This window comes from Protopterus annectens, chromosome 1.part1, assembly GCF_019279795.1.
Source record: "Protopterus annectens isolate FY-2018-M chromosome 1.part1, PAN1.0, whole genome shotgun sequence".
Lineage (NCBI taxonomy): Eukaryota > Metazoa > Chordata > Ceratodontiformes > Protopteridae > Protopterus > Protopterus annectens.
In genome coordinates this window covers 1,145,805,822-1,145,826,027 of record NC_056726.1, presented here as the reverse complement: position 1 = coordinate 1,145,826,027, position 20,206 = coordinate 1,145,805,822, and the positions used below count along the sequence as shown (strand labels likewise).

The window sequence follows — 20,206 nt, the reverse complement described above, 5'->3', positions numbered from 1 at the left end:
GGTGCACTGCATTATCCATGGAGGCATACTGCATTTGGGCATCCAATCTAAAAATAAAATCATTTACTAAATCCCTGTCTGAGTAACATAAATTATTAATCAGCCTTAACTCACCTGGCTTCTTCAGCACTATACCCAAATAGAGAAAAGTGATAACTATGGAAACATATCACCTCAGAGGGGCCTAGCCATCTCTCAGCCACCACTTTCTCTGCCAACAACTTCAGAATAATGCTTTCCTTGACTTTGACTGATTTCAGATTGCGGCATGGGGCTCCTCCTGTGCCTGACTCCCTACCCTCAACTTAATAGAAACCCTCAAGTGAAACCTTCAATTAATTCCTGAGCTACTTCAGCATCAGGAAAACCACCTAACAGTATCACCAGCTCCTGCACATTAATAGGTGAGTGAGAAAGACCACCTCACTGGCTGCCTTCAAAAAGGCATCATTCCTGTTTACCCATGAAAATTGCCTCTGTCTCTGAGAATAGACTGTCATGCATTAAAATGCCTGACCTCATCCTGTGTCATCAGTGAAGAAGATTGCCCAAATCCACTTTCCTTGTGCCAGGACTTAACTGCTGTGTGATTACCTCCCCAAGCAGAATATACATGGTAAAATCTACAGACTTGGCAAAAACTTCTACTAATATTCAAAGCTCAACAAGTCCCTAAACTGTCCCCAGATTTTCTCATCTACCTACCTCATCCCCATACACTGTCCAACATCATTACCAACCAGATGTCATCATGCCTTACTTCCCAACACAAGGTCTTGTCAACTGATTTTTGTTTATAAAAATGCTGGTCATACAACAGCCAGACACTACAAGCTCATAGCCTCTGTGCCTCCCAAATTATAAGGAAATATGCTAACAGGGGCAGGGATTGAGACATATCTTTCTCTGAGACCACTGCCATATAAAAACAAAACCCAATGCTCAGTTTTTCTAGGTTCAAACCCTAAATTTACCTGGCCTCTTCCTAGCCAAACGTGCCACCAAATCCTTAGTTCCCGTCCCTTCTGCTCAACCAACCTCTGCACACCATCCGCATTAATGAAGTAAATACATCAACATAGTTTCCCTTCCATATCTTTTGTTTCATCACTGTGGTACTGTTTAGTATAATAAACACTGCAGACCTTTCCTCTAGATGTTTGAGTAACTATACAAGCACCTGGTTGCTCTCCACATCCAAAACACTGGTTTCTTCAATCAAAACTCAACAGAGACATGGCTAAACCCAACCTAGACATATAAATCTTAAACTGTCCTGCACCAGCACTTACCTCACTTCCTGCCCTGACTCCTCCTCACTTTACTCATAAATGTAACCCTTCCAACCTGAACATAGTCTTTGCTACTCTTGCTCAAATTATTAAAGCAGAAACTCACTCACCCTACCACTCCCATCCACTAAGGTAGCTTTAGACAACTGAGTTTGCAAGTAAACTAAATTAATGCACTACAGAGATTTTAAGATTTACTACTGAATGACTTTATAGCATATGACTTGTGCTTGGTCATATGAAATGTACTACCTTTAAATGGTTACCTGATTTGCTTGTGTATTCATTCTGATGAAGTTTCTGTATACACTTTTGGAATAAAAGCACTAAATACTTATTCAATTCTGCTTTTCTTATTTGCTTTACCAATTTGTTTTTTGTTTTTATCTTGTTTGCTGTTACTTGGAGGATAGTGGAGTGCATTGATGTCCAAAAACATCTGTTATGATTTTTATTTTACATTTGCTGATTTAGATAAAATAAATTCAGTGAGAGCTGAGTTTTGATGACCTGAGTTTAGACAAGTTGAATTTTTGACAAAGTGATATACACCCATGTATATGCAAGCAATAGTGCCTGACAGGGTGTGTGTTAATGTGTAATTTAACTCCCGCCCAGGGGTGTTAGTAATGAAAATGTCCATTTCTAAAAATAAGTATGACATGAGTTATCATTGCAAGCATTTTATGACTTACTGAACTGCTGGTGTTTTTCTTTGCTGGTTCAGTTTGTCAGATTATGCAATGATTGAAGTTCATTTAATCAGCTGTTATATAAGTCAAGGATTTTCACCCTTTCTTCAAGTTTGTGTAACCCTGGAGTTGCTATATTTAATTTCTGGGAGCACTGGGAAGGGAACAAAGCCCCCATGTAGACAGTTGTTTTTAGTTTTACTTTTGCTAATTGCAAATGTAACCTATTGGTTTCCATTTGTGATTAGGTTTTTGCAATGATTTTTTTCAGCAGTTAATTGTAATCACTGCTGAGTTTGTTATATGTTTTGTTTTGTGATCAAACTCACCAGCGATAATTCATTATGAACTCAGACATTAGTTGAAGTATTCCTTACTAGGAGATACAGTATACTGATTTTGGAGTAAATTTCCAGCAGGGAATGGCAGTGCATGGGGGTTGCCCTGCAAAAATCCTTTAATAACACCATAGGGAGTGCCAAAATGTGTTGTGTTTCTTTTCTTAGTGTACTTTATTGGTGTATTTGTGAGACTTTACAATAGCATGTCTTTTACTTCTAAAAAGAAACCAGCACAATTAATAAACAATGAAAGTGCATATACACATCTTGGGATTCTATTCAGCAAGCTTACCTGAATTCTGATTGTTTTTTGTGCTAGTCTCCATCTTTTCTGACCCACTTCATTCACCCTCGCTGCACTTGGGCTCACTCCGCTCCCCTACCCTACCCCCATTCCCACCTACCCCATGCATCAAATACATTTATACATAGCAAAACCCTTCCAACCCATAATCGTTACCCAATCAGAAACATCTCTAAATTACTCTTATCTCTCACCCAATCGTTTATACCTCACTATGTTCTCATACCCTATCTAGTCATACCTAATCAAACACACACCCTCACTTCATAACTTCATAACTATTGCTATCTTACCTTCTGAATAATATGTCCCTTACTCTATATACTATGTCTCTCACCAGTTCTCCTCTCCCCCTTCTTCTACTCCTCAGCCCAAGTCTCTGTATCCTAACTCACCTAACATCATTACACACTACCTATACAGCTTTTATGATTGTATCCACAATCTCCACTCAATCTTTACCTCTCTCAAGCTACTCTGATATATCCCCAGTCTATTTACATTCAGCATAATGCTTTATACCAAATTTAAGTTATTTTCCTTAGGAAAACTGACCCTCACCCACATACCTGTTACCAACTACCGAAAAATAAATTGGCTATCGATCACCTACCCTTACAGGCAATCTAAACTAATCCAGTGCGAGGACATCTACCCAAACCCAGGACCTGACCCTTTTACTTTCAACTCCTCCAACTCATGCAAAACACTTAATATCACAGCCCTTAACCTGCAAAGTATAGGAAACAAAATATCAGAATTCCATGCCTGGATAACTCTCAATAAACCAGACATAATAGCAATAACTGAAACTTAGGTGAAACCAGATATAAGGAGCAGCACATTTCTTCCCCTAGGTTATGCTTGTCTTAGGGCTGATAGACTTCACAAAAAGAAGAGGGGGTATTGCAATACTTTACCCAAGTACCTACTCTATTGTACCTTATTCTAAGCCAATCCCACAATTTTCTACAGCTGAAATACTTATATCATTTTTAAGAATAAACAAGCCCAAGAATCTATGTACCATAGCTCTATATATCCCCCCTGGAAATAACATTCCCCTGCTAGAAATAATACTTGCCTGGATATTAAACAATATAAAAATGAAACAATTATCTTTGATGATATAAACATAAACTGGTCAGACATCTCAAATCAATCTCCATCACTAAATATCATTCTATTTAACTTTACTCAACTAATTACAGACATAGCTAGAACTAACAAAAACAAATATGGTGGATCAATCCTTGAGTGGATATTAGTCTCTGACTCAAACAAAATCTCAGCAGCAGGCACACTCTCCTATGGTAATGATGACCACCTCCCAGCCTATATCCTACAAAAAAAATACTCAAAGCCATGTCAGCACCAATATAAATATATACGAAACCTAGTTAATTTTAATCCTACAACCCTAAAAGAAATGTTATCAAAAATTAATTGGAATATACTAAAGTTCTTCAGATCTACTTTTTGGGACATCCTAAATAACTTTGCCCCAGTAAGACACAAGAGAGTAAAAACTAATCATGCCATATGGATCTCTATAGCCACCAAACAAATCATGGCAGATAGGGACAAAGCCTGGAAAAAATAGAATAGAAACAAAAATCCCTCTGATCTCTTACACTTCTGACAGCTTTGGAATTAAGCAAAATGGTTAATCAACAATGACAAAAATGCACTACCTTGGCCTCCAAAGGAATTATAAGCAAAACCCTCAAATTTTTTGGAACTCTGTTTCATCTCTGCTAAATCCTGGCACCATAAACAACCCTGCCCATATCCAGACAAGACACCTAGTGATATAGCCTCCCTCTTCAACTCCCATTTCATCAATGCAATATCAAACCTTGCAGCAACATTTCCTCATATCAACAGCTACCCTAACTCCCTTCCACCACATCCCACCACCCAAAATACTACTATTTGTCCCTTATCTAGCTTTTCCTTCTCTCCTATTCCCACTGCCACCATCCAAAAACTTCTCAAATTGAAACCTGGCTCTAATACCCCTGACAAACTACCCCTAAATACCTTCAAATATCTGCAAAAGCCATTGCCTATCCTCTCAGCATACTCATTAACAGTTCTATCCAGGAAGCCTATGTACCTGCTGTCTATAACAAAAAGCTTACAGTCAACCCCTCCATAATGGTGGTAATAGCACTGATATCTCAAACTTTGACCCATTGCTATACTCTCCCTACTCACTAAAATCCTGGAAAAACGTATCTGTTATCAACTTCTTAGCTATCTACCTCTAAATCATCTCCTGTCCCCAACTCAGTATGGTTTCAGGCCAGGTCACAGCACAATAACCACACTTATATAATTCAAAGATATAGTCAATCATGTTCAAGATGCCAGAAAAATAGATACTTCACTCTTTTTACCTATCCAAAGTATTTGATACTATTTCCCACTCTCTACTACTTGCCAAGCACTCTAACCTAGGCATCTCCTCCCAAACCCTTAACTGGTTTATCAACTGCCTAAACAATAGGCAACAGTCTACTAAATGACATAACTCTTTCTCTCCTTTCCTTGAAACTTCCACAGGTATCCCCCAAGGCTCTATCTTAGGTCCGCTTCTCTTTAGTATTTTTGCCAATGACTTTCACTCCAGTCTTACATTAGTTCAATACACATATGATTCTGCCATCTTCTCTACTGCCAACTCTTTTACAGAACTTCTACATATCACCCAAAATGCTTTTACTTCTACCAAAACCTGGATGATATACAACCACCTGTCTCTAAACACCCCAAACAAATAAACTACTATTTACTCCCAAGAAAAGTACCTCCATAGATAAAACAGATTTTATTGTATAATCCAATAACAAAACTCCCATAGAGTGGTGGTTTAAGATTCCCTGACTTGGAAACATATATCAAAGCATCATTACTTAAAAGCACATTAAATTGGACCGACTCAAATTACAGCTGAAATTGGAAAGATCTCCATATTGCTATATCATAGAATGAAAACACATGTCATGTAAAATTCCTTCCAAGCATCCCTCCAATAGGTTTTGGTTTCTTCTTAGTCACACTGTTCAATATAATGTAACAGAACCCATGAAACTAAACTATCTAATAACATTATTAACAATTTTAGAAAAATAATATACTCAAATGCAGATATGAAATCCTGGTTTGACCTAATAATCCCCTTTAAAATCACAGAAAACTTTGCGGATAAACTTCACATTAAAATCTTTAATGAATGGGAAAGTAAATAACTTATCATCACAAAGACTGGTTATTATTACAAAGTGTAATTGCTTATTCTCAAGACCTATGAAGAATTATTCCAAACTCTTCATATTTAAATCAACCTCCCTTAATCACTCTCATATCTGAAATATTATTCAATGATCAACAGTTTGACAATTTAGTATCCACATTATACACAATTTTTTGTTAACTTACAGGTCCATTTTAACAACTAAGCAATGGAACACTATGACTAAAGGCCTACCTCATAGTCTCTCCCAGGCAAAATAAATAAATAAATAAAATTCTATCTTCAGTAAAATTCACTTCTTGGGGTCAATATTGGGAGTGCATTTACTTGAAAGTATTTACACAGAACACTTTTTACTCCTAACAAAATTGCTAAATTCAAAAAAATCGAATAACATAATCTGCTGGAGATGTCTAATACCATGTAATGCAGATTTTTCTATGATTGCTCTAAACTAAGGAATTTTTGGAGAGATATTGATCATTTTCTTTCACCTTTATTTTCAGATAACTTCACTTTAACTAAAACATTATTTTTTCTTAATGTTGATGAAACCTTTTCTTTGAATAAATCAGATTCATATTTATTATGGACAATATTAGCAATAGCCAGGAATGTATTGCAAGGAAATGGACCTCTACCACCTCTCACAGTCTTGGTGAATTTATTTCCTTACTAGAAGAAACCATAAACAAGGAAGTCTGAACTAAAGAGCTTAGAATATATCCAAAGAGTTTTACTAACAATCCATGGGCAAAGGTTTCAAACCTAATTGACTTTTGAACTGATGTTTAACCCCATTTAACTATTATTTGTTTGCTTTACTGAAACTTTTTTTCTTAAAATATCTGTACTATTCAAACATTTTTCAGGCCTGTGTAAATAATGTAAATAGTTGAATTAGTTTCATTGTTGTTAAAAGTTGTCTGCTTGGTATAATCAATGTATTAGACAGTGTTTATTCTCTTATTTTATCCTTAATAAAATATTGGAAAAAAGCTACCATAGAGATAAATACCCTCACAAAGTTACTGGGAGTCATTCTAGACAAAAACCTTACTTCTGACTTCCATGTCCATACATCTATAAAAAAAGACACTCCACAACTTTGGATCTCTCTATAGACATAAACATTTTCTTAGTTGCTCTACCAAATAAACCCACACTCTAACTTTTCTCCTGCTTTCATTCTTATATGGTGCCCCACTCCTTACTAAAATCTCATCATCCCTAAAAAATAAGCTTGAGGCCTGTTACAATAAAGTGACCAAATCTGCAACCAATGCCAAATACTCACCCCCTCACTGCACTTCCTTACAATCATTTAACTGGCTTGAACTCCCCCATCATCTAACATACCGACAACTGTCTATAGCTCACAAAATTATTTATTACCCATTAGAATGCCCAAACCTATCTTCCATTCTAACTCACTACCACCCTAATAGATCATTCGGATTCAAAAATCAACTCCTGCAAGTTGACAAACCTAAACACCTTGCAGGTCATATGCTCTACTCCCTCTCCATTGCCAAACTATGGAAAGCACTCCCATTAGCTGTTAGGAGTATCAGTAACATCTTATCATTCAAAACATCCTTGAAGCACCATATATATGTACAGAGAGAGAGATGTGTAAATAGTTGTTTGCCTTATTATGTAAATGCTTTTGTTCCTATATATATATAGTTAAAATGGAATATTTTAAAAAGTGTATATTAACAGAGGGAAGATAATGTCATAATAAAACATGCATAATATGTATGATAGCAATACTTTTCATAATGTCACACTCGTAAAATATATATGATGTCAAGTTAAGCTGCATGTAGGATTCTATTATGATTAATTTGCATATTTTCCTTACAGGTGGTGATTTGGGTTATTTTAGTTTAAGGCTTCTAGATGGAGAGAACTACTGCTCAGGCAGATTGGATGTATATCCTTATAACTACCTTACCTGGGGTACAGTGTCTGGAAGTCACTGGGACATCAGTGATGCACGGACTGTATGCAGGTATCTAGGATGTGGTTTTGCACTTGCAGCATATAACAACTCAGAATATGGAAAAGGATCTGGTCCTGTATGGTTTGAAGCCAACTGCAATGGAAATGAGACGTCACTGAGCCAGTGTCCGCTGACATTACTGGGACCACCTGACACAAATCCTCACGCTAATGATGCAGCTGTCAAGTGTACAGGTACAGTTTTATACCACAGCCTGTGTACTTCCATTAGTCATTTATAGTTTTCTTTTTGTGTCCAAATTTCTATGCTTTGCAAAATTACTGCAAAATAGTGTGCAGTTCCAAGAGTCTGATACATTAGAATAAACTATTTCATCTTAATTAATGGAGTGTGTGTCTTGTATAATACATTAAATTAAACATACAAGTTAAATGTCTGTCTATCTATCTATCTGTCTCTCTGTCTGTCTGTATGTCTGTCTATCAGTCTATCTATCTCTGTATCTATGTGTCTAGGCTCTCTGGGTAAAGATTATTTACAGAAGGGGCATGGAGAGAAAAGGCCTTCAATAAAAGTTAAGCTGATTTAGTTAGCAAGAAATTGCAATTCTGTGTAACAAATCTACATTATTTATTTATTTCCATGTTACTGACTGGGTTAGTCCCACTAGGCCAATGGCCTATTTTCAGGGGAGACCAAGGTAGTATTTATACTGACTATAAGAAGTTTTGCCAGGGCACCAGGGAACTTTCCCAAATTGCCCTACTCTTTTTTGATAGGTGCCATAGGATCTTTTACATTCACCTGAGCTGCCACCAGCTTGGGCAGATGGAACCTTGGTTTAACATTCCTTCCAAAGGACAGCACTCTCAGGAGTGCAGCACCCCTGTTATGCTGCACTGAAGTGTCAATATTGGAAAATTAATCCAACTACCTGTTGTGGGAACAAAACCCACAGCCTTCTGATATTCTAGCACTATAGACTAATGTGTTACCTCTTGAGCTCTTGATCTTGGCAACACATTTGCTAGTCTTCTTCAAAATTTTGAGAACATTGCTGTCATATGGCTATAAACAATCCATTAAAATGACACTGACTCTAAAAAAAACTAGTGCCTTTTAACTAAGTTGCCCTCTCAGTGCTGTGATCAAAACAGCATTGGTCTGTATATCATGAAACACTAGACTTGCCATGAGGTCTGTAAGAAATGAAAGCTAAGCACATGTGGGATAGCTTTCCCTACCAATTGAAATATGTGGGAGTTCATACTGGTCATGGTGACCCCTAGTTGAGGCTATTAAGCTAGTCATATTAGATGATAACTAAATCTTTTGAGAAGAAACAGTGATTGAGAAACTTTTACATATCAAAGCACTCAAATAGAGGATTACAGGCTCTTAAATCTGGTTAACACCCTCAATGTCTACTGGCCAGTATAAAGCATGATGCCCCAAATGTAATGATGAAACTTCTGGGTGCCCATGTTGTCATTCAGTTCCTTCTTGAACGTATAAATTGAGATGAGTTTAAGTGAAAGGGAAGTTTTTTAATAGATGCAGGGGTGGGTTGTTGAAAAATAAGGTTGTCAAATTTCATGGTACTATTGATACTAATTTTTAATCAGGTTGTGGCCTGTTCTGTTTAGTTCATCTGGTGGGTGGGTATTCTATATAAAGGATTTTAAACAGGGAGGGACTATAATAATATTCTATATATCAGGCACATATCTCCTCTAAAAAGCCTGTAGGCTGCAGATATTGAGAGTGTGATGATGCGGTCTCTAGGTATTAGCCAAACCTTTAAGACCTTTAATAATATTTGTGAGGTAACATTGTATCTTTTTTAGCTGCACCAGATGGTTTCTGAGTAGGTTGCAGAAAAGGGTGCAAAACATTCTATAGACAACAAAATAAAAAAAAAACGCAGAGAAAGCGAAAAACAACTGCAGAAGCATAAAATCCAGAGTTGTTTAACAATCCTGCGGCTCAGCTAGCAAGCGTTTCACAGAGTTAATATCACAGCAGCACAAGCTACACTTAAATAACAAATATCACATCATTAATCAATTAACTAAAACAATTAAACACAAACTAATAATTAACAGTTAGTGCACAAAAGCCTTCCACTCAAGTTCTTTAAACCATGACGCAGCAAAGTGACAAACTTTAAAATACAGACTGCTTCTTTATATAACAGTTTATTTTTAAGTGCAACATCATCCTTAACCAAAATTTGTTCTACAATACATTCTTTTAAACTGGTACAAGACCCCAAGTGTACTGCATGAAAATGTGATGCCACAGGGCTATCCAAATTTTGATTCTTAATGTCTCTAACATGCTCGCGGACTCTGATTTTAAACATTCTTTTGGTTTCTCCTATATAGAAGAAACCACAAGGGCATGAGAGTCAATAAACCACTCCCTTAGATGCACAGGAGAAAATAGCCCTAGGCTGAAAAAAAATGCCATTTATTTTATCAAAAGTCCTGACCACATGACTACAGATGAGCATTTACCACAGGGAAATGTACCATAATTTTGTAAAGGAATAGTTAAAATTTCAGTAGGCATGGAGAACAAATTATGAACAACCATGTCTTTTATATTTCTGTCTGTCTTCTAGGAGACAGTAAAGGAGTCAGGTAAATTTGTAACCCCAGACTTCCCCTTATATAAGAATGGCCAGTAGTATCTTAAGATTTTTACTAACTCAGCACTATAAATATTATAAGTAGTGACAAAATATATCTTTTTATTACTAATATTCCCTGCACGGGTCCTATATCTATTCACAGACTTCTATAACTGGCTTGGTAAGAGTTGTATACAGTTACCTATTGCTACAGTTTTTGGCTTCATACAGGATCAGATGAGGAACTCCGAATGCTTTATTGGTACAGTAATTATCATCTAAATTGGTGGCAAATAAAAAGTCAGCATCTACAAGGAAACCAACATATTTCAACACTTTATTCAATTTCAGTTGCTGCACATCAGCAGTACAAAATGTTGCTATGTTTTTTCTTTCTAAATGTCAGTGTGTTGCATTGCTAAACAGCAGGCAAGGTCATTTGCACTGCACTCTTCTTCAATAATGCTAAGCACTGTTTGAAGGGAGGTGATAAGATGAGTTAAGGTCATTGCTTCCAACTGTGACGTCATCTACATATTTGGTAAGCCATACAATGGTGTAATTTTGATGTCTGATAAAATAATGTCAAAAATAAGGTTTCACAGGCTGGAACTTTGAGGGACACCACCTTTGACATGGAATGGTAAGGATAGGTGTCTTCTTATACTTACCTATGCTGTATGATCATGTAGTCAATTATGGATCCAGGATGTTATAGTTTTATCTTTAGATCCCAGAGTTTATAGGTTCATAGGTTCATATGTGTGTACTAGGCTAATGGCTCTAGGGCCTTTACAAGCCTAGCCCACAGACGTGCCCTGGCATTGTGCTGCCTATCATTAGTTCTCAGTGTCTCTATCAAGCAGAGCCACTGGAGTGATCCCTGGTGTGAACTTTCTATTTCTTATCCACTCATCAAGATTTCTGTTGAAGAGGGCCAGTGAGGTGCTCTGCTTGACATGTATGGGAAGTTTATACCAGAGTCTCTGGGTTATGAACCTGTCCCTCCATCATGTTCTGTTGATTGTGGTAATGAGGTTGAGGTCTCTGGATCGTGTGGTGCGGAGGGATTGGGATTTCTTTAGATGTAGCATTTCTGACAGAGCTGAGTCAGACTTGGCTTTGTAAGTCAAGCAGAGATCGCCTCTATGTAGACGATATGAGACAGAGAATAGCTGTAGTCTTTTGAGTCTGTCCATGTAGGACATTTGTTTAAGGTCTAGGATCCTCTTCATGAGGTACTTTTGTGGCCTGTCCAGCTGTTGCATGTGTCTAGTGAGGTTCATGCCAAATGGAGCATTATACTCAATGACTGGCCTAATAAGGGAAGAATAGAGAGAAAGTTGATGACCTCTTTCTTCCTGGATGCAAAATCCTTGGTAATGAGATTTGTCACATAGAAGGACTTTCTGACCACAGTGATAATGTGGTGGTCGAAGGAGAGGTTGCTGTCAACCTGTGCCCCCAAATCTCTTATAACACCTTCAGTGTTCAGTGGGCTCCCATCAATGTAGTAATTAGTGGGAATTGGGTTTTTCCCAAAGGGGATGATGACGCATTTTTTGGCATTAAGCTTAAGGCCATGATTTTGACACCAGTCATTGGTCTCAGTGAGGCCTTCCTGTAGGATGTCTACATCACTTGGGGAGTTTATTTGCAGTCATCTGCAAACTAGGTCATTTCAATGTGAGGTGTAGTGTCACACACTTTAGCCATGTCATATTAAGCAGATATTTTTCTGTCTGCCCATCTGCTGAGTAGTCTTTTTCCATGGATGTAGTCAACCTCTTGAAACAAAATGTATGAGGTTAAGCATATAAGACCTAACTTTGAAAAAAGGAATACAGGATTAAATCACAGTGAAGGAGGATTCTGATGTCTACCTGAAGAAGTTCCAAGACATTTCTCTCTACCAGCTTACAAAATATGTTTGGAATCTTCATTGTCCTCTAATTATGTGGTCTATGAATGAACCGCACCTATCGGAGTACAATATGCTGCTTCCAGATTCCACAGAAACAGACAGATTTAATGCTCTGTTAAAAATGCACATAAAGCAATATACTAGTTTACGTTAGTACAAATAATCTTTCCAGTACCTCATCTGATCCCATAGATCTAAAATTTCTTCATCTGGTCCCAAAGAATCAGTGTTCTTGACCTTAATGATGACATTGACTGAGGTGATGCTTCCAAATGTGATTCTGAGTGGGGTTTTCTTATAGATAAGCAAAGTAGATGGCATTCCTGTCTGTGACCTGAAATTTGCTTCTGCTCCACATGATAGTATATCAAGTAACTGTTATCTGTCAGCTCTATTATGGTGACAACATTTTGGTCTAGCACATTGTATTCTTGATCCTTCAGCTTCATTTTTCAGATGAGGTTGTAGAAGACTTTATTATTGATACCCATGTTATCATCTGTTCTGTCAGCAGGTTGTACTACAATTTTATTTTTTCTTTTTACTGTTTCAGTGATTTTTTTTTGTGTATGGTTTTGACTCAAGCCTTAGTGTGCTGGTCTGGGTAAAGACTGAAGGCTTTGGATGCTCTTTTCTTTTAATTATACAATTTGTTGATTTTGCAGCTTCACCATTTGGTTAATTGCAAAAATGTCCATTATATCTTTGCCTCATTTTAAGATTTTATGAATGTAGTTGTTTAAGGGCGGCCACGGTGGTGCAGTGGTTAGCATTGCCGCCTCACAGCAAGAGGTTCTCTGGTTCGATTCTCGGCTGGGGTGCCTTCTGTGTGGAGTCTGCATGTCCTCCCTGTGGTCGCATGGGTTTCCTCCGGGTGCTCCGGTTTCCTCCCACATCCCAAAGACATACAGTATGTGGCTTGGATACTCTAAATTGGCCCTAGGTGTGAGTGTGCGCATGTATGGGCCTTCTGTGGAAGGTTGGGCGCCGGGCTGGCAACTCAACACTGTAAAAACTCCACTGCCAATCGTGAGCGGACAGATGATCTGCTGTGGCAACCCCTAACTGGGAAAAGCCGAAAGAAGAAGAAGAAGAAGATGAATGTAGTTGTTTAAAACATTTTAGAGAGCCCTAAAAGATTCACAGATGTATTTCTGGGAGGAGAGGAGCTGATATGCAGTCGAAGTTGCTTGAAGCAAAAAAATTGGTCAATGCACCACAGCTGCCATATGGAAAAGTCCTTAAACATGGTATTACTTTTTTATTAGATTTTGTTTGGTGTATATGAGAAGCAATGATGAAGCACCATATTTCTGGGTGCAAAACGCTAACCATTAAAATATATATTTTATTTTTAATTTTCCTGCTGCAGTGTGTCATCTTTGCACTGTTTGTTTTATTTTACTTAATTATTCATATGTGTTGAAGGACATTTATTCGCAGTGTCATACCTATTTCTTCATTTAATCTTCATATATGAGGGACATCACATCATTATAATCAGAACAAAAAGGAGTGCGCCAATATTCATCTCAGCTGGCAAGGTTGGTTGTCAGGACTATAGGTTCATAGGTTCATAGGTGTGTACAAGGCTAATGGCCCTGGAGCCTTTACAAGCCTAGCCCATAGGATTACCCTGGCATCATGCCACCCAACCTTAGTTCGCAGAGCCTCGGTCGAGTAGAGCCACTGGAGAGATCCCCAGGGTGAATTTTCTATTTCCCATCCACTCATCAAGAATTCTCTTCAAGAGGGCCAGTGAGTTGCTCTGCTTAACATGTATGGGAAGTCTGTTGCATAGCATGGGCAGTCTCTGGGTTATGAACCTGCGCCTCAGGAGAGGCCCCAGGACCAAACCATGTGGGACTCCACTCGTGACTGGCCGGCAGTCTGACTTGGAGTCAGCAACTTTCACACTGTGGGTTCTATCTGTTAGCCAGTTTGCAACCCAACTAGTGATATAGGGATTGATGTCTAGCCTAGTGAGTTTTTCTATGATTCCTGAATGGGAAATGGTATCAAAGGCCATGGCCAGATTAAGGTAGGCTGTATGAACCTCCTTGCCTTCATTCACAGCTCTAGTGACTGACTCAAAGAAGTCAACAAGTTGAGCAGGCATGATTTATCCTTCACAAAACCAAACTCTATGTGGGATTCAGAATTTGGAGATTCCCTATATCCTTGTTTATTAGGTCCATTACCATGCGTTCCATAGCTTTGCATATCAGACTCATCAGGCTAATGGGGAGATAGCTCCCAGGGTCTGAATCTACTCCTCCTTTGTGGAGAGGGGTGACTGTAGCAGTGCTCCATTCGGTAGGGACAAAGCCTGAGGCGAGGCTCTGATTGAACAGCCAGGGATATTGCCAGGTCCCATAGAAGCTATATTCTTGACCTTGGACAGTGCTGTTTAATCGGTGCAGCAGTAATACTGGGTGACAGGCAATCTACTGGTATTGTGATTGGTCCTTTGGGGGGAGGGGGGTAAAGTTGGCACTGAATCTGTCAGCCAGTATACTGGCAATATCTGTTGGCTCGGTACAGGAGGTGCCATTGTGCAGTAGCTCAGAGCAAATCTGGATATTTTACATGTCGCAACAAGGTCTATGATGCTTTTGATGTATTTTTGACTTTTATCCTTCAGTCATCAGAAAAAACATTATTATTGGTTCTTCTGATAGGGCTTTATTTGGGACTTATTTTGATCACTTAAAATCTACTGGTATTGTGATTGGTCCTTTGGGGGGGAGAAAGGGGTAAAGTTGGCACTAAATCTTTCGGCCAGTATATTGGCAATATCTGTTGGCTTGGTATAGGAGGTACCATTGCGCAGTAGCTCAGAGCAAATCTGGGTATTGCCGTGGAGTTTCTTTACATAATTATAGAAGGTCTTGTTCATAGGTTCATAGGTGTGCACAACGCTAATGGCCCTGGGGCCTTTACAAGCCTAGCCATAGGATTACCCTGGCATAGTACCACCCAACTTTAGTTCCCAGTGCCTCTGTCGAGTAGAGCCACTGGTGTCATCCCCGGGATGAATTTTCTGATTCCCATCCACTCATCAAGATTTCTCTTGAAGACAGTCAGTGAGGTGCTCTGCTTGACATGTATGGGAAGTCTGTTCCATAGCACGGGCAGTATCTGGGTTATGAACCTGTCCCTCCAGCATGTTCTGTTGTTTGTGGTAATGAGGTAAAGGTCTCTGGACTGTGTGGTGCAGACGGACTGGGATTTCTTTAGATGTAGCATTTCTAACAGAGCTGGGTCAGTCATGGCTTTGTAAGTCAAGCAGAGATCGCCTCAAAGTAGGCGATATGAGATAGAGAATAGCTGGAGTTTTTTGAGTCTGTCCATATAGGACAAGTGTTTAAGGCCTAGGATGCTCTTTGTGAGGTACTTTTGCTGCCTCTCCAGTTGTTGCAGGTGTCTAGTGAGGTACATGCCAAATGGGGCATTGTACTCTATGATTGGTCTAATGAGGGAAGAGTAGAGGGAGACAATGTCCTCTTTCTTCTTGGATGCAAAATCCTTAGTAATGAGATGTGCCACATAGAAGGACTTTCTGACCACAGTGACAATGTGGTGATCAAAAGAGAGGTTTCTGTCAGCCTATGTTCCCAGATCTCTTATAACGTCTTCTGTATACAGTGGATTTCCATCAATGTGGTAATTCATGGGAACTGAGTTTTTCCCAAAGGAGACGATGACACATTTTTTGCAATTTGACCTTAAGGCTATGGTTCTGACACCAGTCATTGGTCACAGTGAGGCCATTCTGTAGGATGTCAACATCACTTGGGGAGTTAATAATAGCACCCAACTTGCAATCATCTGCAAACTTTGTCAGCCAGAGTCCCTTCATGTTGGCCTGGACTTCAGAGAAGTAGATACCAAACAGGAGAGGGCCCAGGACCGAACCCTGTGGGACTCCACTCGTGACTAGTCAGCAGTCTGACTTGGAGTCAGCTACTTTCATACTGTGGGTTCTATCTGTGAGCCAATTTGCAACTCACCTAGTGATATAGGGGTTGATGCCAAGCTTAGTGAGTTTTTCTATGATTCCTGAGTGGGGAATAGTATCAAAAGCCTTGGCCAGGTCAAGGTAGGCTGTATGAACCACCTTGTCTTCATCTACAGCTCTGGTGACTGACTCAAAAAAGTCGACCAAGTTGAGCAGGCATGATCTACCCTTCACAAAACCAAACTGTGTGGGATCAAGAGATTGCAGATTCTCTATATCCTTGTTTATTAGGTCCATGATGACGCATTGCATAGCTTTGCACATCAGACTCGTCAGGCTAATGGGGCAATAGTTCCCAGGGTCTGTAGTCACTCCTCCTTTGTGGAGAGGGATGACTGTAGCAGTGCACCATTCGGCAGGGACAAAGCCTGAGGTGAGGCTGTGATTGAACAGGGCACACAGGTGAGGTGCCATTTCACTCTGTAGTTCATGTAGAACACAACCAGGAATATTGTCAGGTCTTATAGAGGCTGAATTCCTGGCCTTGGACAGTGCTGTTTTAACCTGTGCAGCAGTAATACTGGGTGTCCGGCAATCTGCTAGTATTGTGATTGGTCCTTTGGGGGGGAGGGGGATAAAGTTGGCACTGAATCTGTCAGCCAGTATACTGGCAATATCTGTTGGCTCAGTATAGGAGGTGCCATTGTGCTGTAGCTCAGAGCAAATCTGGATATTTTACATGTCGCAACAAGGTATATGATGCTTTTGATATATTTTTGACTTTTATCCTTCAGTCATCAGAAAAAACATCATTATTGGCTCTTCTGATAGGGCTTTATTTTCGACTTATTTTGATCATTTAAGGACTATAAAGGCATGAAAATTTTTTTCCAAAGCACTATTGTGATTTTGTGCATATAAAGTGATTAAATGTTTAGATTAGTTCATGTTTCTTTGTTATTTGTCTACAGAAACAAATCATTAATGCTTATGACAGTGAATGTGTTTTTGCACATCATTTTCATTCTAGGGTCAGGTTATATATGCAGTGGCATTTGACTTTTGGAACGGTGTATTGGTGTTCATCTTATAATGTAAAATGGCTGCCATCCTATAAGCAGTGTTTCCACAGAGCTCTGCCACTCACCTACAATTCAACAGCTACCTTTAAGGGCTGAAAACCTTTTCAAGATCTAATAACATTACAGATTAATCAAGAATCTTACCTGCTGCGCTCATCTACTTTATTGAGGAAAAGAGAATCTTTAGTGTGAAGGATTGTACCTGATTCCTTTGACTCTGCTACTGCCAGTCCGGGCTACATGTGCTCTAGGCCTCGGAGGCCTACTACTCCTGTGAAGAAATAAAGCACTGTATAATATACATAACCATGTCAAAAGATCTAGATCACATGGAAACGCAAACCACTAAAGCAAAATTTTCAACTATAGCCTCTCCAGAAAAAGAAATCACCACGAAGAGGGCCAGGACTACTAAACAACAAGAGGCACCCAAGACACCACCAGTAACATCAAAAGAGAAATCTGATTCAAACTACATGGAGGAACTAAAGATTGCCTTACAACCCATTCAGTCAGCAATTCAAGACCTCTCACAACAGCTTAAAACATTCAATGACTCCATTGACAGAATATTAACCAGAATGGATAAAACTGAGGCAAGGGTGTTAGAAAATGAAATTAAAATTGACCATCTACAAAAAGAGCAAAAGAATAATGACACAAATATAAGGAGTATTCAACAGAAACTAACAGACCTTGAAGCCAGATCCAGACGCAACAACCTCATCATTAGAGGCATCCCAGAACAGGTAACACAATTTGACTTATTGGAGACCGTATTTGAAATTTTTTCTACATTCCTGGATAAAGAACCTCTCTCAGACAAACTAATTATAGAACGTGCACACAGAGCCTTAAGACCAGTATCTGACAAGCTAAACCCGAGACCAGTGTATGTCAAGATCTTAAACTACCAGCATGTGTACAAGCTAACAAGTGCAGCAAAAAAGAAAAAATACATAGAATGGAAGAACAATAGAATATATCTATCTCCTGATCTACCAGCACCAATTAAGCAGGAAAGACAAAGACTAGCCCCTTTCTGTGCTTATCTGATTAAAAAGCAGATCAGATTTCAGATGAGATATCCCAACACTCTCATCTTTGCTCACCAGGGTGCCCAGATATCAGCGCAAAACTATGAGGAAGCAGTTATGGTCTTTAAAAGGGCTTTTAATGAATGCCCAGACAGACCAGCTCAAAAGTTGTAATATTACTCTCATAAAGGTTAGCGACGGTTTGTCAGATGCAATTAAATAGCTTATCTCAACTTAAATTCACAAACTTGCCTTGCGAGATGGTCTTTTTGGTCTCTTTACAACATCCAGTGTCCGTAGGATCCACTACCTTCGAGGCATCACTTGGACTGTTTTTTTTCTTCCAGATACGTCGCCATAATTCTGCTATCTTTGTCTGGCTCTTTGACCCCAGGAGTTCCCTGTCTTCAATGCGCTCTTAAAGACATACAGCACACCAATCGCTAGCATGGCTCACAGTTTGTTTAATCAGCACGAGTCGTTTTGCTATCTGACTCATGCAGGCTGCAGAGACTTCCACAGGCACTTGGAATTTAGAAATAGCTAGCGATGAAGGTCCTCTGCTGTACTCTCCCTTCAGTAGTCTTTCAAAAGGCACATACCACGCAGGTGAGTGCTATATTTCCAAGGACTGCATTTTATCTACCATTTCCCTCTAAGCGTTGGAAGCGAAACGTTCACAAACATCCAGCGACGTTCCTCTCACACACGAGAATCAGCAGGAGCTTGCCAGCTTCACAACTTCACTTTTGACAACACAAAGCATTCCTACGATGTATTTATTGACGAACGAACAAGCTAACTCACTCTGCAGTCACAACTTTTTGTAATTTACTTAACCTGCTGTATGACCTCACAGAACTATGAATTTGGGTCGCTACGCTGTTCAGTTGGGGTGCAATATTAGGAGTTCCTGCCAGTAGGTTTTGTTTTTCATACAGAGGGAAAACATCGCAGCCCAAGGCAAGCGATAACGCTGTACGTACGCTAGCCTTCCTGACCTGATAAGGAGGTTCACTACATTGGACAAATAAGCCTACATATTTCCACACAGCTGTAGTTTGTATCTTCTGGGGTTGAGCATTTTTGGGAGGGGGTTTTAGTGCTTCTGTGTCAAAGCTACAGGGACTGGGTTTTCTGTCTTTTTTTTTTTTTCCCACAAATGCTGCTGATCTGCCTGGACTCTGCAAACATTCTGTTCCTAGACTGGTTGAGCAGACATATGTCACTCAATCATATTCTTCTGTAGTCAGCTCTTAATTTGTCTGAGCAGGTATTAAATCCAGGGCCATTTTAGTCATAGTCAAGACATCATTTATATGTACATGATCCTGTAGAATATAACTTTTAACATCAAGCCCAAATATCAAATGGTGCAGAGGAGATGCCTTTTACAACGTTTTGCATATACCTTGATTTTGATAATGGATGCATTTGCTTGTTAATGAATGCATTTTTAAAACATCTTTGATTGAATACTTGTTGGTCCTGGACCATATAAATGTATGCATTTGGGTTAATACTAAGCATACAGTTGTAAGCCGTCCATCTTCTTACAGAATATTGTTAACCTTTTGAAAATCACTCCCACAGCAGATTTTAGTATTATACATAATAATCTAAGTAATTAATATGCACTGGTTCCTGATCTACTCCTGCAACTTGTACATTTACTCAGCACATGGGGTACATTTATGACTGCTGTCTTGA

At 39.1% G+C, this 20,206-nt stretch overlaps 1 protein-coding gene across 1 annotated transcript in view; it reads left to right on the top strand.

The window, feature by feature from the left end:
- Positions 1-20,206, top strand: part of LOC122815774 (scavenger receptor cysteine-rich type 1 protein M130-like) — a 363,665-nt gene that overhangs the window by 130,412 nt on the left and 213,047 nt on the right. Inside the window, exon 5 of the mRNA XM_044088544.1 lies at positions 7,758-8,090. Coding sequence (XP_043944479.1) covers positions 7,758-8,090 — 333 coding nt within the window. The remainder of the gene's footprint in view (positions 1-7,757; positions 8,091-20,206) is intronic.